This window comes from Aphelocoma coerulescens, chromosome 7 (assembly GCF_041296385.1).
Source record: "Aphelocoma coerulescens isolate FSJ_1873_10779 chromosome 7, UR_Acoe_1.0, whole genome shotgun sequence".
In the NCBI taxonomy this organism is placed as follows: Eukaryota; Metazoa; Chordata; class Aves; order Passeriformes; family Corvidae; genus Aphelocoma; species Aphelocoma coerulescens.
The window spans coordinates 9,825,473-9,847,534 of record NC_091021.1 but is presented as its reverse complement, the minus strand read 5'-3'; the positions used below and the strand labels follow the sequence as shown (position 1 = coordinate 9,847,534).

The window sequence follows — 22,062 nt, the reverse complement described above, 5'->3', positions numbered from 1 at the left end:
ATGAATCCAGTCTGTGACATGGAGCAGAGACCCCTGAGGGTGCCCAAGCTGGCCTGGGTGAAGGAGGAGGAAGAAGGCCCTGGAGCTGTCCCAGCTCAAGAGTCTGGACTAGTGGAACAGTTCCAGCTGCTGCAGGATGGTGAGTGGCAGAGCTGGGCCCAGGGCTGGTGCCTGCAGCCAGGTTGACCACATCCCATCCCAGCCCATCCCATTCCCTGGGGACATGCCCAGGGCCAGGACGGAACAGGGTCCAGGGCTGCCCTCCCGGCAGCCGTGCTCCATCCCCTTGGCACCCCGGGGCTGTCCCTGCCTGGGGAGCGCAGGGCTGGGCTGTGTTCTCCGGCCTCTCCCGCAGCCCCTCAGCTCTGGCCGCGCTCGCTCTTTGCCAGATGCAGCCACGGACCAGACACAAGAGCAGGACCCCGCCCGTGGCCGCTTCAGCAGAGCAGCGCAGGTACCTGCAGCCATCCCCACCTGGGCTGGGCCTGCTGTCGCTGCTCAGCCGAGCAGCGCGTTGGAGCTCTCCATGGAACGTCCCTCTCTTCCTGCCCTTCGTTCTCCTGCTGATGATTTGCAAATTCATCAAGTGCATTTGGCAGGAAGAGACCAGCGTCATGGGCACTGGGTCCGTGGAAAACGGGGACATCTCCAACACTGACGCCAGCACCTCCATGCTGGATTTGCTTGTGAATAAGGGTGTCCCCTGTCCAGAGCAAGTAAGCAGCCTGTGGCCAGGGTTCGATCCTCCCAGGAACTGCATGGCCTCCCAAGCCACGCCTGCTGGTCACTTTAAGCCTTTGAGGCCATCCCAGTGTGGTGGGAAGGGAAGCAGCTCTCTGGAGAAGCTGGGGACATTACTCCCTCTGGCAGCTTCCAACTCTCCCCGTGCCTTCTCCAGGTGCCCGCCATGGTGAGGTACATCCACCGCTGGCTCATGGCCAATGAGTCTGGCGAGCACAAGCTGGACAATACCCTTCTGGAGCTGACCGACGCACAACCCACTGATGTGGTGATCACTCTCCTGCGTGTGGCTCCTTCATGTGACAGGTATGGGGCCCATGTGCACAGAGGGCTCAGGACTCACCAGCCCATCACCCTGTGGAGCCTGTCCCAGGTGTCTGACAGAGACTTCAAGGGCCCTGTGGCTCCTCCATTTCCCAGCCCTGGCATGTCAGCCCCTGAGCCTGCTGCCATGCTCCCTCCCTGCCCCTCAGGGGCCTGTCCCCACAGGGCTGGGCTGCCTGCGTGCTGCCAGTGAGGGGCCGTGGGCAGAGGCAGGGCTGACAGCCAGCTCAGGTCCCTGCAGCTGCCCAGGCCACGGTGCTGTGGCGGACACCCCCCTTACAAAAAGCTCTGACCCCACAGAGCTGCTACAACCATGTGGAGCACGATCTTGTCCTCGAGAAGGACTGCGAGGCTGGTGGTGCTGATACTCCTCGAAGTGCTGAGCAACTGGCCAGAGCACATAACACACACCTCCGATGGGGACAACACGGATGTCTTTGCCTTGGCTGTGAGTTTCTAGAACTGGCCTTTGCTCACCCTCCAGGTCGCCTCTCCAGCAGCTCTCCATCCTCTTCCCACCCTGCATCTCCCTGCCTCGGGCGCTGGGCTGAAACCTGGGCTAGGGGCAGGTTCAGAGGCACCAGGCCCGGTGCTCCCCCTGCATCTCCCCTGGCCTCTCCCTTCCATGCTCTGGCCCTGCCACAGGGACACCTGGGCACTGAGTGCTGTCTCAGGGGGATTTGTCCTTTGCAGGCAACTCTGGTGATGTGGAAGATCCTCCAGGGGCCCTGCTGGCCACAAGAAGCGATGTTGTATTTCCCTTGTCTCTTTGTGCATCTGCTCTTCCAAGTGTTCTTCAGCACAGAACAGATGCCACAGAAGGTTAATACTTTCTGGAGAGCATGCCGGAAGGAACACCGCCTTCCCACCAATCCCAACAGGTGCTCCATCCCAGTCATCCTGTCCCTCCCATGTCCCCAGAGCAGGAGCCAGTGCTCTCAGCCTGACCTGGGCTTTGCTCTGCACACAGGTTTGTAGTGCAGACCCTGGAGGCCCTGCTCCGTCGGCTGGAGTATGAGGATGTGGTGGTGGCCATGGAGCGCCAGCATGGCTGGGACACACTGCTCTGTCCTGACACACAGCACTATGCAGTGGGTCTGCTGGCCAGGTGAGACGCCCTCCTCCCCGCCGCCCCTGGCATTTGTGCCCTGTGCCCGGCGTGCCCCACACAGTCCCCGTGGTTGTGGGCGAGGGGGCCTTGTCACCGAGGGATGGCCGAGCAGACTGCAAAAGGCTGGGAGAGGAGGGTGCCCAGGAGCGGCCGCCTCCCAAAGGGCCCACGTCCCCTCGCAGGGTGCTGGGGAAAGATCAGACCTCTGTGAGTCAGTCCTGGGAGAGGTCTGCCCGTCCAGCTCAGGGTCTTGGTGCCTTTTTCCCCCTGCCAGGGAGATGCGCAGTGGCTTGCCCCACTTGTGTTCCCGCATCGCCTTGCACCTGCTCAGGCTGCTCAGGAGGAGGCGGCCACGCTGGTATCTGCTCACGCTGGCCTTCTTCGTTGAGGTGAGCCTGATGGCCAGCGCTGCCTCTTGCAGCTGCAGCCGCCTGGGACAGTGCCCGTGCCCGATGCTGCTGCTTGGGCCAAGCCCTGTGCACTTCTGGGCTCCTGCCACCCGGGTCCCCTGTCACTGCCCTGTGCCTTTCAGGTCCTGGAGTATCTGGACTTGAGTAAATGCGGTGACAGCGTCCTGGAGATCATGTTAAAGAACCTGCGGAGCGAGTGCAGGGAGAGGCGTCGCCTGGCGCTCAGTGGCCTCATGGTGCTCAGCAATGATCCCTCGCTGGTGAGAAGGGAGCAGTGGCTGAAGATCCACTGGCAGCATGGGGCTGGGGAACGCAGCCCCTTGGGCTTGGCTGGGCTTCAGCAGCTGAGGCAGCTGCTCCCAGCTCTCCTCCCTCCCACCTCAGCTGACCGCGTGTTTCGGGACAGGCCTTTGGCATCTGGGCCCGGCAGCAGCAGGGTGGGGTTGCCCAGACTTGTGTTCCATGCAGGCTGAAAAAATGTGGAGCCTGACTGAAAGCCTCGTGGAGTTCGTGCGGGAAAATGATAGCGGTGTGGTTAGGATGAGCATCATTGTACTCAGCCGTTTGTTCTTGGCTAATGCCCACCCGCTACCCGGCCGCGTCGCCCTGCAGTTGGCTGAGCCTCTTGTGCCACTCTTTGACAACGTAAGGCTCTGTGCCCCCAGCCACGGCCACTGGGTGCTGTCCGGACACTTTGTGCCCTGTGGATTTTCAGGCCTGTGCCCAGGTGGGCCTGGAGCAGCCGATGCTGAGGCCCTTGCTTCTTCCTTTTATACAGGATGATAGCCAGGTGCAGATGTGCTCCATGTATGTCTTCCGAGAAGTGATGGATTTAATAATGCGAAAGAGAAAAAAGGCCCTCAAGTCACACGTGCGCCAGAGCCTGCTCCCACTCTCTTTTCACTGCCATGATGAGAGCCAGCGCGTGGCAGAGGTAAGGGCTCATGGGCTGCTGGTGGCAGCCTGGGAGCAGGCTCGGCTGCCTCCTGCTCTGGCGCCTCGTGGACTGCAGCTTCCCCCTGGCCTTGGCACAGGGATGCTGGTCCTGTGCCCTGGGCTCTGGTGCCACCTCTGGCTCTCTGCTGCTCTCCAGGTTTCTCGGGAAACGCTGCTTTGTGCTGCCAGATTCCTGAAGAGGAGGGATCTTGAACAGATGCTGCAGCTGGATCAGACATGGAGGTTTGGCGAGGGCCTGGTAAGCCCCAACCGCAGCCTGGAGAAGCCCCCGGGGCCCCGTGTGTGGGGCTGGCAGCTGTGGCCCTGCCCAGTGCTGCACCCAGGGGCTCCAGCCTGCGCCCCACACGCTGCTCCCTTCCCCAGGAGCTCTTCCCCAGGCTTCTCTGGCCCCGAGCCGGGTGGGTGCCCATGGAGCGCCGACCCAGCTGGGCTGTGGGGCGGGGTAAAACTGCGGCTCCCCCGGCAGTACCCGGCCCTCTGCCCCCTCCAAAGGGGCGGCCGGCCGGGCCTCGGGGCTGTGCGGGCAGGGGAAGCCAGTGCTGGGCGCAGGGAGCGCCCGGCCGAGGGGCAGAGCCCGCGCCAAGCCTTCCCTCCGTGCCCTCTCTGCAGCTGGCAGAGGACAGGAGCCGAGCGGCCGAGCACCTGCGCCGGGCCCTGCCGTACCTGCGGAGCCCACAGACGGCCCTACGAGAGGCGGCCGTCAGGTTCATTGGTGAGCCCCGAGGCCGGGGCCCCTCCCTGCCTCCCCGCCCCGCCGCAGCTCGGCCCCAGCCCGGCTGCTGCCCCGGCTGCAGCGGGAGCCGGGCCCGGGGCCGTGGGTGCTGCCGCCCTCCCGCAGCCGTGCCCTCGGGCGTCAGGATGTGGCAGGGGCCCGGGCTGAGCCCCGCCGGGGAGGAGGGCGTGTGGCCACAGGGCTGGCAGCGCCCGTGTGGGGCAGTTGTGCTGCTTGGGGCCGTGACAGGCTCTGTGTTCCCAGGGATCGCCGGGCGGCACCTGAGGCGGCAGAAGGAAGAGCTCCAGCTCATCTGTGAGGGTGAGTGAGGGCAGCGGGCTGTCAGCGGGGGCTGGCGGGGGGAGCTGCAATCCCTGCCCGGCTGCGGAGGGCTCTGCTCCCTGTGCGGACGAGGGGCGGCGTGGGCAGAGCACAGAGAGGTTTCAGGGACATGTGGGGATCGGTGGCCAGCACCTTCCGGCTGTTCCCGTTGGCTCCTGCTCCCTCCTGGCCATGGCAAGAGTGGGTGGGATGGCCCTGGCCAGGGGCACTTCCTCGTGTCCCCACAGATCTGGGCTCTGACCGTGGCTCTGTTCCTCTCTCTTCCAGCCCTTGAAGACATGACAGATGACATCAGCCCTGCTGTCTCAAGGCTGGCAGCTCAAGCATTGGACATCCTCAGAGCAGCAAAGAGACCTCCGTACTCCATCTTCCAGAAGCTCCGAGATCGACTCCGCAGGGCATGCAAGACACGGCCTCGTCTGTGGGGCTGTGGCTGGCTGCACTGCTGGAGCTCTGCGGAGAGCTGATCTGGGAGGTTCTGTCTGGCGGGGCCACCTGAGCCTTCAGGGATTTTTCTTTTCTTGAAGATTGTTCTTTTCTTCTTTACGTTTTCCTTAGCATGTAAATATAGAATGTGTTACAATACACAGACTCCCAGGAGCTTTCTTTTGGTGCCCGGTGTCCGCAGGACGTAGGGGAAGAGGGAAAAAAGCTGCTTGTGCTCAGCAAGTTGCCCAGGGCTGCAACGTGGAAGAAAATGGCCAGAAAAGCCCCTTGGCCTTTGGTGGTTGTGCTGGAGCCTTAACGCTGCCGACAGAGCGGGTGGGCAGGGGCCGGAGCTGCGGGGATCCCTGTGGGACTGGTGCCTGGAGATGGCCACAAGCCCTGTCCCAGGCAGGAACCACCATCTGTGTCCTCCTGCTTGCGTGTTGCTGGCTGGATTGCTGAGGGCTCCGAGGTGCCTCTTGACCCAGCTCCTCTGGAGCTCTGTCGGGGCTGTGCCGCTGCCGGGCAGGTTGGCTGGGCTGGGGGAGACCCTGAAGGGACGGGGCGGTGGGAGGCCGTGAAGGGATGAGGTGCTGCGGAGGCCCTGAAGGGACAAGGCAGTGGGAAGGTGTCGCTGTTGTTGAGGCAAACATAAAAGCCACACTAGTCATCCTCTTGGGATGCATCTGCTCCCATTTTGTTATCAACGGGCTCACCTTTAAAAGGTTGCAGTCCGATCTAGATCTTGGTAGCTCTCTTTGCTACTCTCCTTCCCGTTGAATCCACGTCCCCTGCTCTCCACACAGGCTTTCTGCTCTCCAGGCAGGCTCTTTGAATCACGTCTCGGGGTCACCACATGTGGCTGTTGCCGAGGCGGACATAAAAGCCACACCAGTCGTAATCCATAGTCGAGAAAGGTAGAAAGATTTTTTATTTTCTCTACTGCTGTCCTTACACCTCTTCACAGTGGCTGTGGCCTAATTTAAGATTGGCTGCTTAGCAAACAATGACAAGGCTGCCTAACAAACAATGACCATTCAGGCAGTAAACAATCAGCTATACAAGCAAAAGTATCGTTGCTACATATTATCCACAAGTTCTTCCTTGTACACTCTCAGTGTCCCACAAGAAGAACATCCTCCCCTCATGTCCAGGACATCTTCTCTTATTAATTATCTTCTTGGCCTTCTCTGTGGGTTTTTCTAAAGCTGCAAAATTTCACTGTAATATTCTCATGGGTAAACTCGGACTGGTTTCAGGTGTGAACCTGTGGTCTTTTGGCCCTACAGCTTTGTCAGACTGATGTTACACACATTTCAGAATCTGGTCATTTTAAATATGTACATGTATCCATTGACACCTTTTCCTCTGTTCTATGGGCTTCTGCTCATGCTGGAGAAAAGGCCCGTGATGTAATTTTGCCCTGGCAGGAAGCCTTTGCTGCTTTAGGCGTCCCTGCCTGCGTGAAAACTGACAATGGGCCGGCCTACGCCTCTCAGAAAGTTAGGAATTTCTTACGTTTGTGGGGCATCTCTCACAAATTTGGTATTCCTCCTTCTCCCACTGGTCAAGCTGTTGTTGAATGTGCTCATCACACACTTAAAACTGTTTTAGGAAAACAAAAAGGGAGAATGGAAGGGGAAACCCCACAGTCCCAACTTTTGAAAGCTGTAAATACCATAAATCACTTGGCAATACCGTCTGATTCAAACAATCCCTCCATTTTAAATCATTTTTATTCCTTGCAGTCCACCAGTGAAATACATTTGCCTCGAGCTAAAGTATGGGTAAGGAATTTGCTTACCAGCCAGTGGGAAGGCCCCTGGGACCTTGTCATGTGGGGGCGTGGATACGCTTGTGTTTCCACAGGTACTGGAGCACGGTGGGTGCCAGCAAGGTGTGTGTGTCCCGATTTGCAGCAGAATATCCCACTGCCTGTTCGGCCAGATGCTGAGGGTAACAGCAACACAGGCTGATGACCTTGGCAGCGTGGTTCGGGCTACCTCCGACCAGAGAGAGCATCGAGCACCGGTGACCAAGGAGGACTCTATTGCACTGTATATCCCTGCGATCCAGGGGTGTTGGCTTGCACTGGGATGCACTGGAGTGCAAATGTCAACGAATAACAGAAAAATGCAGGTGCCAGTATGGTCCTTGTCAGTTTTGCTGAGCTTAGTGCCTGCTGTTTCTGCTTGGCCTGTCAGTCAGCCGAGAACCAACGTGTGGGTTACCCTGGCCAATGTGACAGGGCAAGATACTCCGTGCTTAGCCACTGCTGCTCCTGACAGTCCTTTTTCTACCTGCCTTGTTGGCTTGCCAGTAGAGGACTGGCCAAAGCCTAGGACAGTTTGCAAGCTTTTACAATCACACAATCACGCTGATGCTTGGGATCAGTGGGTTTCGTACCTTGCCCCTGCAACTCTTGAGCCACAAGAAATAGAGCTTTTAGGATCTGTGAAAACGGACTTTTTGTGTTAAGTTTAATTATTCTGGGTCTGATCAGTCCGAAGTATGGGATGTTTCTCCTAACCAACCCATATCTGCAAATGAAAGTGCCTGGTGCAATTATAGTTCACCACATATTTCACACTCTACTACTGTTCCTCTAGCTTTGCCCCCAGGGGTGTTTTTTATTTGCAGAGACCGAGCATGGGCTGCAATTCCATCCCATATCAGGGGAGGTCCTTGCAACTTAGGACGACTCTCACTGTTAACACCTGACACATCCATGATTTTACAGCATAAACCATGGAGGGGAAAACACAGCATCCATGCATTTGCCCCTGATTGCAATGACACCACCAAATTTTGGCCATCAGATACTTGATGGGCTGTTTCCTTCTTTTCTCCTCAAATAGCATCTGCTAAAGCACTGGGACTGTTAAACAAGTTAGGATGTTGGTTAGCTTGGCAGACTAATGCCACTTTGCTTGCTTTAGCTGGATTATTAACAGGTGTTGGTTCAGTAAGGCATGCTACACTGCAAAATAGAGCTGCCATTGATTTTTTGTTACTAGTACCATGGACATGGATGTGAGGATTTCGATGGAATGTGTTGTATGAATTTGTCTGATCATTCAAAATCTATTCATGCCCACATTAAGGAATTACAAACAAGCGTGTCAAAATTGCGGGAAGAATCAGAATCTGATTGGCTCAATAGGTAGTTTGGCAATTGGCAAATTGCAGGATGGGTCAAAAATCGGCTCAAAACCAGATGCCTGATCCTATGGGTTATTTTTTTGCATCCTGCTCAGTGTGCCGTGTTTATTGTCTTTTTTTGCAAAGGGCCCTGCAAAAGTGCATAAGCGCTGCCTTTGTAATTCAAAAAAGGGGGACCTGAGGAGATTGACAGCTGGACTGACAATCTCACAGAGTCAGACCTGAAACCAGTCAGAGTTTACCCATGAGAATATTACAGTGAAATTTTGCAGCTTTAGAAAAACCCACAGAGAAGTCCAAGAAGACAATTAATAAGAGAAGATGGTCCTGGACATGAGGGGAGGATGTTCTTCTTGTGGGACACTGAGAGTGTACAAGGAAGACCTTGTGGACAATATGAAGCAACGATACTTTTGCTTGTATAGCTGATTGTTTACTGCCTGAATGGTCATTGTTTGTTAGGCAGCCTTGTCATTGTTTGCTAAGCAGCCAATCTTAAATTAGGCCACAGCCACTGTGAAGAGGTGTAAGAACAGCAGTAGAGAAAATAAAAAATCTTTCTACCTTTCTCGACTATGGATTACGACTGGTGTGGCTTTTATGTCCGCCTCGGCAACAGCCACAGGAAGGCACGAGGGGATGTGTGAGGGAGTGGGTGGCTGGAGGCTACGAGGGAACAGGAGGCCCCTGAGGGGCTGGGGTGGTGGGAAGCCCTGAGGAACTGGGTGTCAGAGGCCATAAGCAGCCCCCAGGCAGTCAGTCACCTTGTTCCTGCCAGAGTTGAGTTACAAGACGGATCCCGGGCACTCTGTAAGTAACACCATCCGTATTATTTAGCTAAAAAGAGATGACAAGGACTCTTAATGCTAGGTGTTTAACACCAAAGAGGCTGCTTTAGAAACTTTCACGTAACCTTGTGTAGTTATGAGCGAGAAATGTATCCTTTTAAGAAACTTTCCCAACTGACATGACTAGAGGGTTGTTTGTAGGGTATTGGAGGGGAAAACCCTCCCTGCCCAGGTCTGAGTTCTGGCCAAGTTGTGGCCCTGGCTGGTTGTGAAGTCTGCCATCAGATCCAGGTGCTTCTGTGCTAAAAATGTAGTCAAGTCACTTTGACTTGCTGAGTTGTGCCTTTAAAAGCCGGACGCCGTTTTGGGCAAACCTGAAATCTCACCTACGGGTGGATGCAGCGTGTAGGATTTTCCCAATTGCTGGGAAGGGTTCTCCAGATCCTTGCTGTGAAACAGGGCTCCCCAGCGACTGTGGACTCTGGGTGATGGTAAAGTATTTAGGCAATTGGTGATGCATCTTTCTAACTCTCTCTCCTTTCTCTCGTATAGTAATACTTAGGTGCATTACCTTGCTTGTTTTTGCTTGTCACTAAAGCCAAGCACGTAGTAAACTTACTGTTTTATAAAATGTATCATTTTACTGTTGTGTCTCCTTACTGTTCATAGTAAATAGGACCATTCTTTCTCTTGGTGTCTGTGTTCTTTAAAGCACCCCTGTCAACGGGCATAGTCATCAGGATCTGGAAACACTGTAAAAGGACAATTGGAGACAGGAAAATTGTGAAAAAAGGGGATCCACCTCAAGTCACCACCATTCGTGGAGACAGAGGGTTTGGATCTACCAGCTTGAATGATGGAATTAAAATACGGGTCCAAGGGCCTAATGGCCCTCCTGAACCGGCTGAGGTAATAGCAGTAGGAAAGGACAACGCCATTCTGATCACAAGACCCGGGCAAAAAAAGAAGGGAATATGTCCCCACAACAAAATGTTATTTGCAAGAATAACTAGATGGTACAGGATTTTATCTTGCAGACCCTGCATGCCTGAACCTGCCTGTTTACCGCAACAGCCCCTTCAGAAAAGGATACTATCCACGGTGCCTGGGCTGAGGAACCAACCTTTGTGGAGGACAGAAAGGACTAAAACAATGAGACTACTGTTGGTATTTTTAATTTTGTGTTATCATTGGGATCAAATTGTGACCTGGGAAAATGGATTTGTATCCTTAGGGGAAACAGTGGCAACCACCTTTAACCTCAGCAACTCCTGGGTCTGCAGGAGCCCAGGCAGAGCCAAAGATTGGGCCGTGACAGATAGCCCAACCATTATCACCTAAGTGGTGTGTCAGTGAACGAAGCCATGTACACAGAGGAACAGGCTTCTGGACCTCAATCATTGGCGATTACGCCTTTCCGGGAAAGGCATCTACTGCCGTAATCGGACATAAGGACATGGGGTTCGAGTGGGAGAAAGTGTTTGTGAAAGGACTTTGGGTTTTGATTGTTGGACCACTAGGATTGCCCTCCTTATGATTGTTCCAAATACCAAGGTAGATAGAATCAAACACATGTTAAGCTCACCAGTGGTAGTTGGGTAAGGTGTCCCTACCACAGTTACCAAAGGGATTTCGAAGGCTGTAAAGCCGTGGGGAGGAATCTGTTCTTTGACCACCTATTTTTAAGTTGCCCCCGAGACAATTTCACAAGTAAAACACATGTTGTCCATGATTATCAGTGCAAGTGGCTACATCAGAATGGAACTCGAACCCTTTTCAAGGAGTTCTGGTCCGACTCTAACAAAACAGAGCAGGGGTGTGACTACAGATGGAAACCCCACCCGGGAATTTGGAAATGCAAATATTGTGACTCTTATGGTGAAGCAACTATTTTTGGAGGTCCGTTAGGTCCAGGGAACAAGTTATATTTTGACCCAACAGTTGATGACAAAAAGTTGGGAAGGCCCTTTTGCTACCGAAACATGGCCCTTGGAAGGTCATCATTGGATTGGTGGCCAACATGCTTACCGAAGGTTGCCTCCACACTGGTCAGGAATATGTTACACAGGCTATATCAGGCCCCTGTTCTTTTTGCTGTCACAAAGCCGGGACGGGGCTCAGAGTCAAAATATATGAGGATTTGGTCAGAGAAAAATGGTGTCTTGACACCTCCCTAACTAAGGGAAGCTCCCAAAGATGGGGAGATGATGAGTGGCCACCTGAGAGAATTATACAACATTATGGACCGGCTACATGGAACCCTAGGGAATTGGTATCACGGGCCAGAGAACCTATCTGTAATTTGAAGTGGATAATATGACTGCAAGCCATCTTGGAGACAATAACTAACCAGATGGCTGCAACCCTTGACCTTGTGGATGACCAATCCACACGACGGCAGAATGCGATTTTCCAGCATCGCATGGTTTTAGACTACTGGCAGAAGGAGGAGTTTGCAGGAAATAAAATCAATCCAGCTGTTGCTTACAAATTGATGACAATCAAAAAGCAGGAAAACAGGTGACTAGGGAGATAAGAAAATTAGCCCATGTACCAATGCAGACATGGGAATGTTGGGAACCTGATATATTTTTGTGGCCGCCAGGGAGTCTGTGGCTCAAACGGGCCCTTCTCCTTTCCCTTTGTGCAGCGGCTACCTTTTTGTTTCTTCCTTGTTTCATTCCTTGTATTGTGTGCTTAATCAAGCACACAATACAGGGAATGCAGCTTGCAGTTCTGCCTCAAGATGGACTAACCATATATGCAACAGTTGTTGGGGCAGTCTGACAACTTCTAAGTCTGATGATCAACTGATGTGCTGAGGCCTGAGCAGCAGGCCTCACCAGGGCTGGCCTACAAGTCAAACCCTGGGCATTACGTGGCTAACACCATCAGTATTATTAAGCTACAAAGAGATGACAAGGACTCTTAATGCCAGGTGTTTAACGCCAAATGGGCTGCTTTAGAAACTTTCACCTCAACGCGTATAGTTATCTCCACAGGGACAGGAAGAGGGCACAACCAGGGACCATCGTGGCTTAACAGTGAGCTTTGGCTGTGCCTAAAAGCACATGAAGCAGCAGCAGCAGCAGAGTGGCCGAGACTCAGAGGCGCGACCATCGCAGCGTCTGGAGCGCTGTCAGGCAGTGCCTGGATCCTGGGTGCGGTTCTGGTCCCCACACGGGAGGAATCGCAGCCCCTGCCTCAGAGCCAGTCAGAAACCCAACCAAGCGAGAGCAGAGGGAGGGGACCCTTCGCATCTCTCTTGGGCATGGCTGCAAAACAGCCGCTGCTTCTTCCTGCGCCTGTGTTTGGGGTCTGCTGACCCCAGAGCCAGCCGGCTTGTGCTCTGTTGTCCAAAGAGTGTTCAGAGCGGGCATGAGAAGTGCTCCGTGCACAGAGGAGAGTCCTGGAAGGCGCTCACAAGAGCCTCCTGCGGGAACAGGGCTCTGCCCTCTGGCTGGGAACAGCCTGGTTTTGCTGCTGTGACCGCAGGCAGGAGTTGAGGCAGGTGCAGAGGCAGCGGGCAGCTTGTGTTTGTAGGGGCCCGGGGCTGCGCGCCTGAACCGACACGTGGGACCACACCTGGGGGAAGATGAGAGCGAGCCGGAGGGCCTGTTCTGAAAGGACCGGAAGTAATTCAGCCTTGCCAGGGTTTCCTAAGTGTGTGTTGCTGTTCCCCAGGACATGGACAGATTTGGGGAAATCCCTTTGGAGGAGAGGGCCTTGCTTCTCAAGGAAAGTGCTTGCCCAGGTGCCCCCAGTGAAGTGGGTGCAACTGTCTCCCTTGGGCTCCCTGTGCTCCTTCCAGTCCTTGAGGCCCGTTGCACTTGGGAAGGGAGAAGGCTGTGAAGAGACGGTTTGGCATCGGCCTGGGCCTGCGGAGACCAACCCAAGCACCTGCAGCAGAGTGTGTTACCCCCCTTTCAGCAGAGGTCTGAGCGAGATCATCTCTGTCCAGCTGCGAGCCCCAAAGCTCTCTTTGAGAGCTGTGAATTAAAAGGCCTTTACGCGCGTACTTTTCACATCTTCCCTATCTGGTGTGTTTCAACTCTCGGCAGGATGCATTTGTCTCTTGCTTGCTGGAAGCTGCCCTGGCCCAGGGCCAGCCCAGAGCTGGGGTGTGTGGGCCAGGCAGCAGAGAGAGTCCTGCCCTGTGGACTCGGCTGATCTTGGTGTGTCCCAGGCTGTCTCAGCCACTCGGGCCAAGGGATTCCTTCCAACCCGGGGCACTTTGGGTGGGCTGGGGGTGGTCCCAGGGGCGGGTGCCAGTGTGTCCAAGGGCCCTTTGTGACACAGTGTGGAATGGTCACCATGGAATGCAACAGAACAGGGTGTCCCAGGGCCCTTTGTGACACGTGCTGACATAGGTGCTGGCGGCGACGCGGCCACGCCACAGTGCTCGGTGCACGCGACGGGGCAGGACGGGCGTGAGTGGTGCTGTGAGGAGTCCCCGCACAGCCAGCTCGTTCGCTGCTGACCCGCAGCTGTTCCGAGGCGTTAGTCCTGCATCTGGCCTCGCGGCCGGACTGCGGGACTTGGTGACTCAGAGCTTTCCTGAGGCATCTCCCATCCCTGCGGCTGGTGCCCTTGAGGCCAGACCGTGGGATTTGGTGACCTGAATCCTTGACGAGGAGTCTCCTGTCATTGTGTCAGGAGCCCTCGAGACCAGAGAGCAGGACTTGCAGTCCTGTAGCCTTTCTGAGGCTTCTCTGTCGCAGGTGCCTTCAAGGCACGACTGCAGGACTTGCTGACTCGAAGCTTTTCCAAGTCATCTGTCCTGCAAGTAGACATGAATCCAGTCTGTGACATGGAGCAGAGACCCCTGAGGGTGCCCAAGCTGGCCTGGGTGAAGGAGGAGGAAGAAGGCCCTGGAGCTGTCCCAGCTCAAGAGTCTGGACTAGTGGAACAGTTCCAGCTGCTGCAGGATGGTGAGTGGCAGAGCTGGGCCCAGGGCTGGTGCCTGCAGCCAGGTTGACCACATCCCATCCCAGCCCATCCCATTCCCTGGGGACATGCCCAGGGCCAGGACGGAACAGGGTCCAGGGCTGCCCTCCCGGCAGCCGTGCTCCATCCCCTTGGCACCCCGGGGCTGTCCCTGCCTGGGGAGCGCAGGGCTGGGCTGTGTTCTCCGGCCTCTCCCGCAGCCCCTCAGCTCTGGCCGCGCTCGCTCTTTGCCAGATGCAGCCACGGACCAGACACAAGAGCAGGACCCCGCCCGTGGCCGCTTCAGCAGAGCAGCGCAGGTACCTGCAGCCATCCCCACCTGGGCTGGGCCTGCTGTCGCTGCTCAGCCGAGCAGCGCGTTGGAGCTCTCCATGGAACGTCCCTCTCTTCCTGCCCTTCGTTCTCCTGCTGATGATTTGCAAATTCATCAAGTGCATTTGGCAGGAAGAGACCAGCGTCATGGGCACTGGGTCCGTGGAAAACGGGGACATCTCCAACACTGACGCCAGCACCTCCATGCTGGATTTGCTTGTGAATAAGGGTGTCCCCTGTCCAGAGCAAGTAAGCAGCCTGTGGCCAGGGTTCGATCCTCCCAGGAACTGCATGGCCTCCCAAGCCACGCCTGCTGGTCACTTTAAGCCTTTGAGGCCATCCCAGTGTGGTGGGAAGGGAAGCAGCTCTCTGGAGAAGCTGGGGACATTACTCCCTCTGGCAGCTTCCAACTCTCCCCGTGCCTTCTCCAGGTGCCCGCCATGGTGAGGTACATCCACCGCTGGCTCATGGCCAATGAGTCTGGCGAGCACAAGCTGGACAATACCCTTCTGGAGCTGACAGAGGCACAACCCACTGATGTGGTGATCACTCTCCTGCGTGTGGCTCCTTCATGTGACAGGTATGGGGCCCATGTGCACAGAGGGCTCAGGACTCACCAGCCCATCACCCTGTGGAGCCTGTCCCAGGTGTCTGACAGAGACTTCAAGGGCCCTGTGGCTCCTCCATTTCCCAGCCCTGGCATGTCAGCCCCTGAGCCTGCTGCCATGCTCCCTCCCTGCCCCTCAGGGGCCTGTCCCCACAGGGCTGGGCTGCCTGCGTGCTGCCAGTGAGGGGCCGTGGGCAGAGGCAGGGCTGACAGCCAGCTCAGGTCCCTGCAGCTGCCCAGGCCACGGTGCTGTGGCGGACACCCCCCTTACAAAAAGCTCTGACCCCACAGAGCTGCTACAACCATGTGGAGCACGATCTTGTCCTCGAGAAGGACTGCGAGGCTGGTGGTGCTGATACTCCTCGAAGTGCTGAGCAACTGGCCAGAGCACATAACACACACCTCCGATGGGGACAACACGGATGTCTTTGCCTTGGCTGTGAGTTTCTAGAACTGGCCTTTGCTCACCCTCCAGGTCGCCTCTCCAGCAGCTCTCCATCCTCTTCCCACCCTGCATCTCCCTGCCTCGGGCGCTGGGCTGAAACCTGGGCTAGGGGCAGGTTCAGAGGCACCAGGCCCGGTGCTCCCCCTGCATCTCCCCTGGCCTCTCCCTTCCATGCTCTGGCCCTGCCACAGGGACACCTGGGCACTGAGTGCTGTCTCAGGGGGATTTGTCCTTTGCAGGCAACTCTGGTGATGTGGAAGATCCTCCAGGGGCCCTGCTGGCCACAAGAAGCGATGTTGTATTTCCCTTGTCTCTTTGTGCATCTGCTCTTCCAAGTGTTCTTCAGCACAGAACAGATGCCACAGAAGGTTAATACTTTCTGGAGAGCATGCCGGAAGGAACACCGCCTTCCCACCAATCCCAACAGGTGCTCCATCCCAGTCATCCTGTCCCTCCCATGTCCCCAGAGCAGGAGCCAGTGCTCTCAGCCTGACCTGGGCTTTGCTCTGCACACAGGTTTGTAGTGCAGACCCTGGAGGCCCTGCTCCGTCGGCTGGAGTATGAGGATGTGGTGGTGGCCATGGAGCGCCAGCATGGCTGGGACACACTGCTCTGTCCTGACACGCAGCACTATGCAGTGGGTCTGCTGGCCAGGTGAGACGCCCTCCTCCCCGCCGCCCCTGGCATTTGTGCCCTGTGCCCGGCGTGCCCCACACAGTCCCCGTGGTTGTGGGCGAGGGGGCCTTGTCACCGAGGGATGGCCGAGCAGACTGCAAAAGGCTGGGAGAGGAGGGTGCCCAGGAGCGGCCGCCTCCCAAAGGGCCCACGTCCCCTCGCAGGGTGCTGGGGAAAGATCAGACCTCTGTGAGTCAGTCCTGGGAGAGGTCTGCCCGTCCAGCTCAGGGTCTTGGTGCCTTTTTCCCCCTGCCAGGGAGATGCGCAGTGGCTTGCCCCACTTGTGTTCCCGCATCGCCTTGCACCTGCTCAGGCTGCTCAGGAGGAGGCGGCCACGCTGGTATCTGCTCACGCTGGCCTTCTTCGTTGAGGTGAGCCTGATGGCCAGCGCTGCCTCTTGCAGCTGCAGCCGCCTGGGACAGTGCCCGTGCCCGATGCTGCTGCTTGGGCCAAGCCCTGTGCACTTCTGGGCTCCTGCCACCCGGGTCCCCTGTCACTGCCCTGTGCCTTTCAGGTCCTGGAGTATCTGGACTTGAGTAAATGCGGTGACAGCGTCCTGGAGATCATGTTAAAGAACCTGCGGAGCGAGTGCAGGGAGAGGCGTCGCCTGGCGCTCAGTGGCCTCATGGTGCTCAGCAATGATCCCTCGCTGGTGAGAAGGGAGCAGTGGCTGAAGATCCACTGGCAGCATGGGGCTGGGGAACGCAGCCCCTTGGGCTTGGCTGGGCTTCAGCAGCTGAGGCAGCTGCTCCCAGCTCTCCTCCCTCCCACCTCAGCTGACCGCGTGTTTCGGGACAGGCCTTTGGCATCTGGGCCCGGCAGCAGCAGGGTGGGGTTGCCCAGACTTGTGTTCCATGCAGGCTGAAAAAATGTGGAGCCTGACTGAAAGCCTCGTGGAGTTCGTGCGGGAAAATGATAGCGGTGTGGTTAGGATGAGCATCATTGTACTCAGCCGTTTGTTCTTGGCTAATGCCCACCCGCTACCCGGCCGCGTCGCCCTGCAGTTGGCTGAGCCTCTTGTGCCACTCTTTGACAACGTAAGGCTCTGTGCCCCCAGCCACGGCCACTGGGTGCTGTCCGGACACTTTGTGCCCTGTGGATTTTCAGGCCTGTGCCCAGGTGGGCCTGGAGCAGCCGATGCTGAGGCCCTTGCTTCTTCCTTTTATACAGGATGATAGCCAGGTGCAGATGTGCTCCATGTATGTCTTCCGAGAAGTGATGGATTTAATAATGCGAAAGAGAAAAAAGGCCCTCAAGTCACACGTGCGCCAGAGCCTGCTCCCACTCTCTTTTCACTGCCATGATGAGAGCCAGCGCGTGGCAGAGGTAAGGGCTCATGGGCTGCTGGTGGCAGCCTGGGAGCAGGCTCGGCTGCCTCCTGCTCTGGCGCCTCGTGGACTGCAGCTTCCCCCTGGCCTTGGCACAGGGATGCTGGTCCTGTGCCCTGGGCTCTGGTGCCACCTCTGGCTCTCTGCTGCTCTCCAGGTTTCTCGGGAAACGCTGCTTTGTGCTGCCAGATTCCTGAAGAGGAGGGATCTTGAACAGATGCTGCAGCTGGATCAGACATGGAGGTTTGGCGAGGGCCTGGTAAGCCCCAACCGCAGCCTGGAGAAGCCCCCGGGGCCCCGTGTGTGGGGCTGGCAGCTGTGGCCGTGCCCAGTGCTGCACCCAGGGGCTCCAGCCTGCGCCCCACACGCTGCTCCCTTCCCCAGGAGCTCTTCCCCAGGCTTCTCTGGCCCCGAGCCGGGTGGGTGCCCATGGAGCGCCGACCCAGCTGGGCTGTGGGGCGGGGTAAAACTGCGGCTCCCCCGGCAGTACCCGGCCCTCTGCCCCCTCCAAAGGGGCGGCCGGCCGGGCCTCGGGGCTGTGCGGGCAGGGGAAGCCAGTGCTGGGCGCAGGGAGCGCCCGGCCGAGGGGCAGAGCCCGCGCCAAGCCTTCCCTCCGTGCCCTCTCTGCAGCTGGCAGAGGACAGGAGCCGAGCGGCCGAGCACCTGCGCCGGGCCCTGCCGTACCTGCGGAGCCCACAGACGGCCCTACGAGAGGCGGCCGTCAGGTTCATTGGTGAGCCCCGAGGCCGGGGCCCCTCCCTGCCTCCCCGCCCCGCCGCAGCTCGGCCCCAGCCCGGCTGCTGCCCCGGCTGCAGCGGGAGCCGGGCCCGGGGCCGTGGGTGCTGCCGCCCTCCCGCAGCCGTGCCCTCGGGCGTCAGGATGCGGCAGGGGCCCGGGCTGAGCCCCGCCGGGGAGGAGGGCGTGTGGCCACAGGGCTGGCAGCGCCCGTGTGGGGCAGTTGTGCTGCTTGGGGCCGTGACAGGCTCTGTGTTCCCAGGGATCGCCGGGCAGCACCTGAGGCGGCAGAAGGAAGAGCTCCAGCTCATCTGTGAGGGTGAGTGAGGGCAGCGGGCTGTCAGCGGGGGCTGGCGGGGGGAGCTGCAATCCCTGCCCGGCTGCGGAGGGCTCTGCTCCCTGTGCGGACGAGGGGCGGCGTGGGCAGAGCACAGAGAGGTTTCAGGGACATGTGGGGATCGGTGGCCAGCACCTTCCGGCTGTTCCCGTTGGCTCCTGCTCCCTCCTGGCCATGGCAAGAGTGGGTGGGATGGCCCTGGCCAGGGGCACTTCCTCGTGTCCCCACAGATCTGGGCTCTGACCGTGGCTCTGTTCCTCTCTCTTCCAGCCCTTGAAGACATGACAGATGACATCAGCCCTGCTGTCTCAAGGCTGGCAGCTCAAACATTGTACGTCCTCAGAGCAGCAAAGAGCGCTCCGTACTCCATCTTCCCGAAGCTCCGAGATCGACTCCGCAGGGCATGCAAGACACGGCCTCGTCTGTGGGGCTGTGGCTGGCTGCACTGCTGGAGCTCTGCGGAGAGCTGATCTGGGAGGTTCTGTCTGGCGGGGCCACCTGAGCCTTCAGGGATTTTTCTTTTCTTGAAGATTGTTCTTTTCTTCTTTTCGTTTTCCTTAGCATGTAAATATAGAATGTGTTACAATACACAGACTCCCAGGAGCTTTCTTTTGGTGCCCGGTGTCCGCAGGACGTAGGGGAAGAGGGAAAAAAGCTGCTTGTGCTCAGCAAGTTGCCCAGGCCTGCAGCGTGGAAGGGAAGATGGCCAGAAAAGCCCCTTGGCCTTTGGTGGTTGTGCTGGAGCCTTAACGCTGCCGACAGAGCGGGTGGGCAGGGGCCGGAGCTGCGGGGATCCCTGTGGGACTGGTGCCTGGAGATGGCCACAAGCCCTGTCCCAGGCAGGAACCACCATCTGTGTCCTCCTGCTTGCGTGTTGCTGGCTGGATTGCTGAGGGCTCCGAGGTGCCTCTTGACCCAGCTCCTCTGGAGCTCTGTCGGGGCTGTGCCGCTGCCGGGCAGGTTGGCTGGGCTGGGGGAGACCCTGAAGGGACGGGGTGGTGGGAGGCCGTGAAGGGATGAGGTGCTGCGGAGGCCCTGAAGGGACAAGGCAGTGGGAAGGTGTCGCTGTTGTTGAGGCAAACATAAAAGCCACACTAGTCATCCTCTTGGGATGCATTTGCTCCCATTTTGTTATCAACGGGCTCACCTTTAAAAGGTTGCAGTCCGATCTAGATCTTGGTAGCTCTCTTTGCTACTCTCCTTCCCATTGAATCCACATCCCCTGCTCTCCACACAGGCTTTCTGCTCTCCAGGCAGGCTCTTTGAATCACGTCTCGGGGTCACCACATGTGGCTGTTGCCGAGGCGGACATAAAAGCCACACCAGTCGTAATCCATAGTCGAGAAAGGTAGAAAGATTTTTTATTTTCTCTACTGCTGTCCTTACACCTCTTCACAGTGGCTGTGGCCTAATTTAAGATTGGCTGCTTAGCAAACAATGACAAGGCTGCCTAACAAACAATGACCATTCAGGCAGTAAACAATCAGCTATACAAGCAAAAGTATCGTTGCTACATATTGTCCACAAGTTCTTCCTTGTACACTCTGGGTGTCCCACAAGAAGAACATCCTCCCCTCATGTCTAGGACATCTTCTCTTATTAATTATCTTCTTGGCCTTCTCTGTGGGTTTTTCTAAAGCTGCAAAATTTCACTGTAATATTCTCATGGGTAAACTCGGACTGGTTTCAGGTGTGAACCTGTGGTCTTTTGGCCCTACAGCTTTGTCAGACTGATGTTACACACATTTCAGAATCTGGTCATTTTAAATATGTACATGTATCCATTGACACCTTTTCCTCTGTTCTATGGGCTTCTGCTCATGCTGGAGAAAAGGCCCGTGATGTAATTTTGCCCTGGCAGGAAGCCTTTGGTGCTTTAGGTGTCCCTGCCTGTGTGAAAACTGACAATGGGCCGGCTTACGCCTCTCAGAAAGTTAGGAATTTCTTACGTTTGTGGGGCATCTCTCACAAATTTGGTATTCCTCCTTCTCCCACTGGTCAAGCTGTTGTTGAATGTGCTCATCACACACTTAAAACTGTTTTAGGAAAACAAAAAGGGAGAATGGAAGGGGAAACCCCACAGTCCCAACTTTTGAAAGCTGTAAATACCATAAATCACTTGGCAATACCGTCTGATTCAAACAATCCCTCCATTTTAAATCATTTTTATTCCTTGCAGTCCACCAGTGAAATACATTTGCCTCGAGCTAAAGTATGGGTAAGGAATTTGCTTACCAGCCAGTGGGAAGGCCCCTGGGACCTTGTCATGTGGGGGCGTGGATTTGCTTGTGTTTCCACAGGTACTGGAGCACGGTGGGTGCCAGCAAGGTGTGTGTGTCCCGACTTGCAGCAGAATATCCCACTGCCTGTTCGGCCAGATGCTGAGGGTAACAGCAACACAGGCTGATGACCTTGGCAGCGTGGTTCGGGCTACCTCCGACCAGAGAGAGCATCGAGCACCGGTGACCAAGGAGGACTCTATTGCACTGTATATCCCTGCGATCCAGGGGTGTTGGCTTGCACTGGGATGCACTGGAGTGCAAATGTCAACGAATAACAGAAAAATGCAGGTGCCAGTATGGTCCTTGTCAGTTTTGCTGAGCTTAGTGCCTGCTGTTTCTGCTTGGCCTGTCAGTCAGCCAAGAACCAACGTGTGGGTTACCCTGGCCAATGTGACAGGGCAAGATACTCCGTGCTTAGCCACTGCTGCTCCTGACAGTCCTTTTTCTACCTGCCTTGTTGGCTTGCCAGTAGAGGACTGGCCAAAGCCTAGGACAGTTTGCAAGCTTTTACAATCACACAATCACGCTGATGCTTGGGATCAGTGGGTTTCGTACCTTGCCCCTGCAACTCTTGAGCCACAAGAAATAGAGCTTTTAGGATCTGTGAAAACGGACTTTTTGTGTTAAGTTTAATTATTCTGGGTCTGATCAGTCCAAAGTATGGGATGTTTCTCCTAACCAACCCATATCTGCAAATGAAAGTGCCTGGTGCAATTATAGTTCACCACATATTTCACACTCTACTACTGTTCCTCTAGCTTTGCCCCCAGGGGTGTTTTTTATTTGCAGAGACCGAGCATGGGCTGCAATTCCATCCCATATCAGGGGAGGTCCTTGCAACTTAGGACGACTCTCACTGTTAACACCTGACACATCCATGATTTTACAGCATAAACTATGGAGGGGAAAACACAGCATCCATGCATTTGCCCCTGATTGCAATGACACCACCAAATTTTGGCCATCAGATACTTGATGGGCTGTTTCCTTCTTTTCTCCTCAAATAGCATCTGCTAAAGCACTGGGACTGTTAAACAAGTTAGGATGTTGGTTAGCTTGGCAGACTAATGCCACTTTGCTTGCTTTAGCTGGATTATTAACAGGTGTTGGTTCAGTAAGGCATGCTACACTGCAAAATAGAGCTGCCATTGATTTTTTGTTACTAGTACCATGGACATGGATGTGAGGATTTCGATGGAATGTGTTGTATGAATTTGTCTGATCATTCAAAATCTATTCATGCCCACATTAAGGAATTACAAACAAGCGTGTCAAAATTGCGGGAAGAATCAGAATCTGATTGGCTCAATAGGTAGTTTGGCAATTGGCAAATTGCAGGATGGGTCAAAAATCGGCTCAAAACCGGATGCCTGATCCTATGGGTTATTTTTTTGCATCCTGCTCAGTGTGCCGTGTTTATT

General features: G+C 56.1%; 2 protein-coding genes across 2 annotated transcripts; both read left to right on the top strand.

Annotated features, from left to right (window-relative positions):
* On the top strand, positions 1 to 5,109 carry LOC138113324 (maestro heat-like repeat-containing protein family member 7). The gene is made up of 15 exons (XM_069021481.1): positions 1 to 139; positions 390 to 453; positions 566 to 716; positions 899 to 1,047; positions 1,366 to 1,513; positions 1,759 to 1,946; positions 2,036 to 2,173; positions 2,451 to 2,565; positions 2,709 to 2,846; positions 3,055 to 3,231; positions 3,365 to 3,520; positions 3,680 to 3,781; positions 4,153 to 4,255; positions 4,520 to 4,576; positions 4,865 to 5,109. The coding sequence occupies exons 1-15, from the start codon at positions 1 to 3 to the stop codon at positions 5,062 to 5,064; spliced, it is 2,025 nt and encodes a 674-aa protein (XP_068877582.1). The 3' UTR covers positions 5,065 to 5,109.
* An 8,656-nt stretch (positions 5,110 to 13,765) lies between these two features.
* LOC138113323 (maestro heat-like repeat-containing protein family member 7) lies at positions 13,766 to 18,910 on the top strand. Its single transcript, XM_069021480.1, has 15 exons — positions 13,766 to 13,904; positions 14,155 to 14,218; positions 14,331 to 14,481; positions 14,664 to 14,812; positions 15,131 to 15,278; positions 15,524 to 15,711; positions 15,801 to 15,938; positions 16,216 to 16,330; positions 16,474 to 16,611; positions 16,820 to 16,996; positions 17,130 to 17,285; positions 17,445 to 17,546; positions 17,918 to 18,020; positions 18,285 to 18,341; positions 18,630 to 18,910. Exons 1-15 carry the CDS (start codon positions 13,766 to 13,768, stop codon positions 18,827 to 18,829), a joined length of 2,025 nt encoding a protein of 674 aa, XP_068877581.1. The 3' UTR covers positions 18,830 to 18,910.
* The last annotated feature ends 3,152 nt before the right edge of the window (positions 18,911 to 22,062 follow it).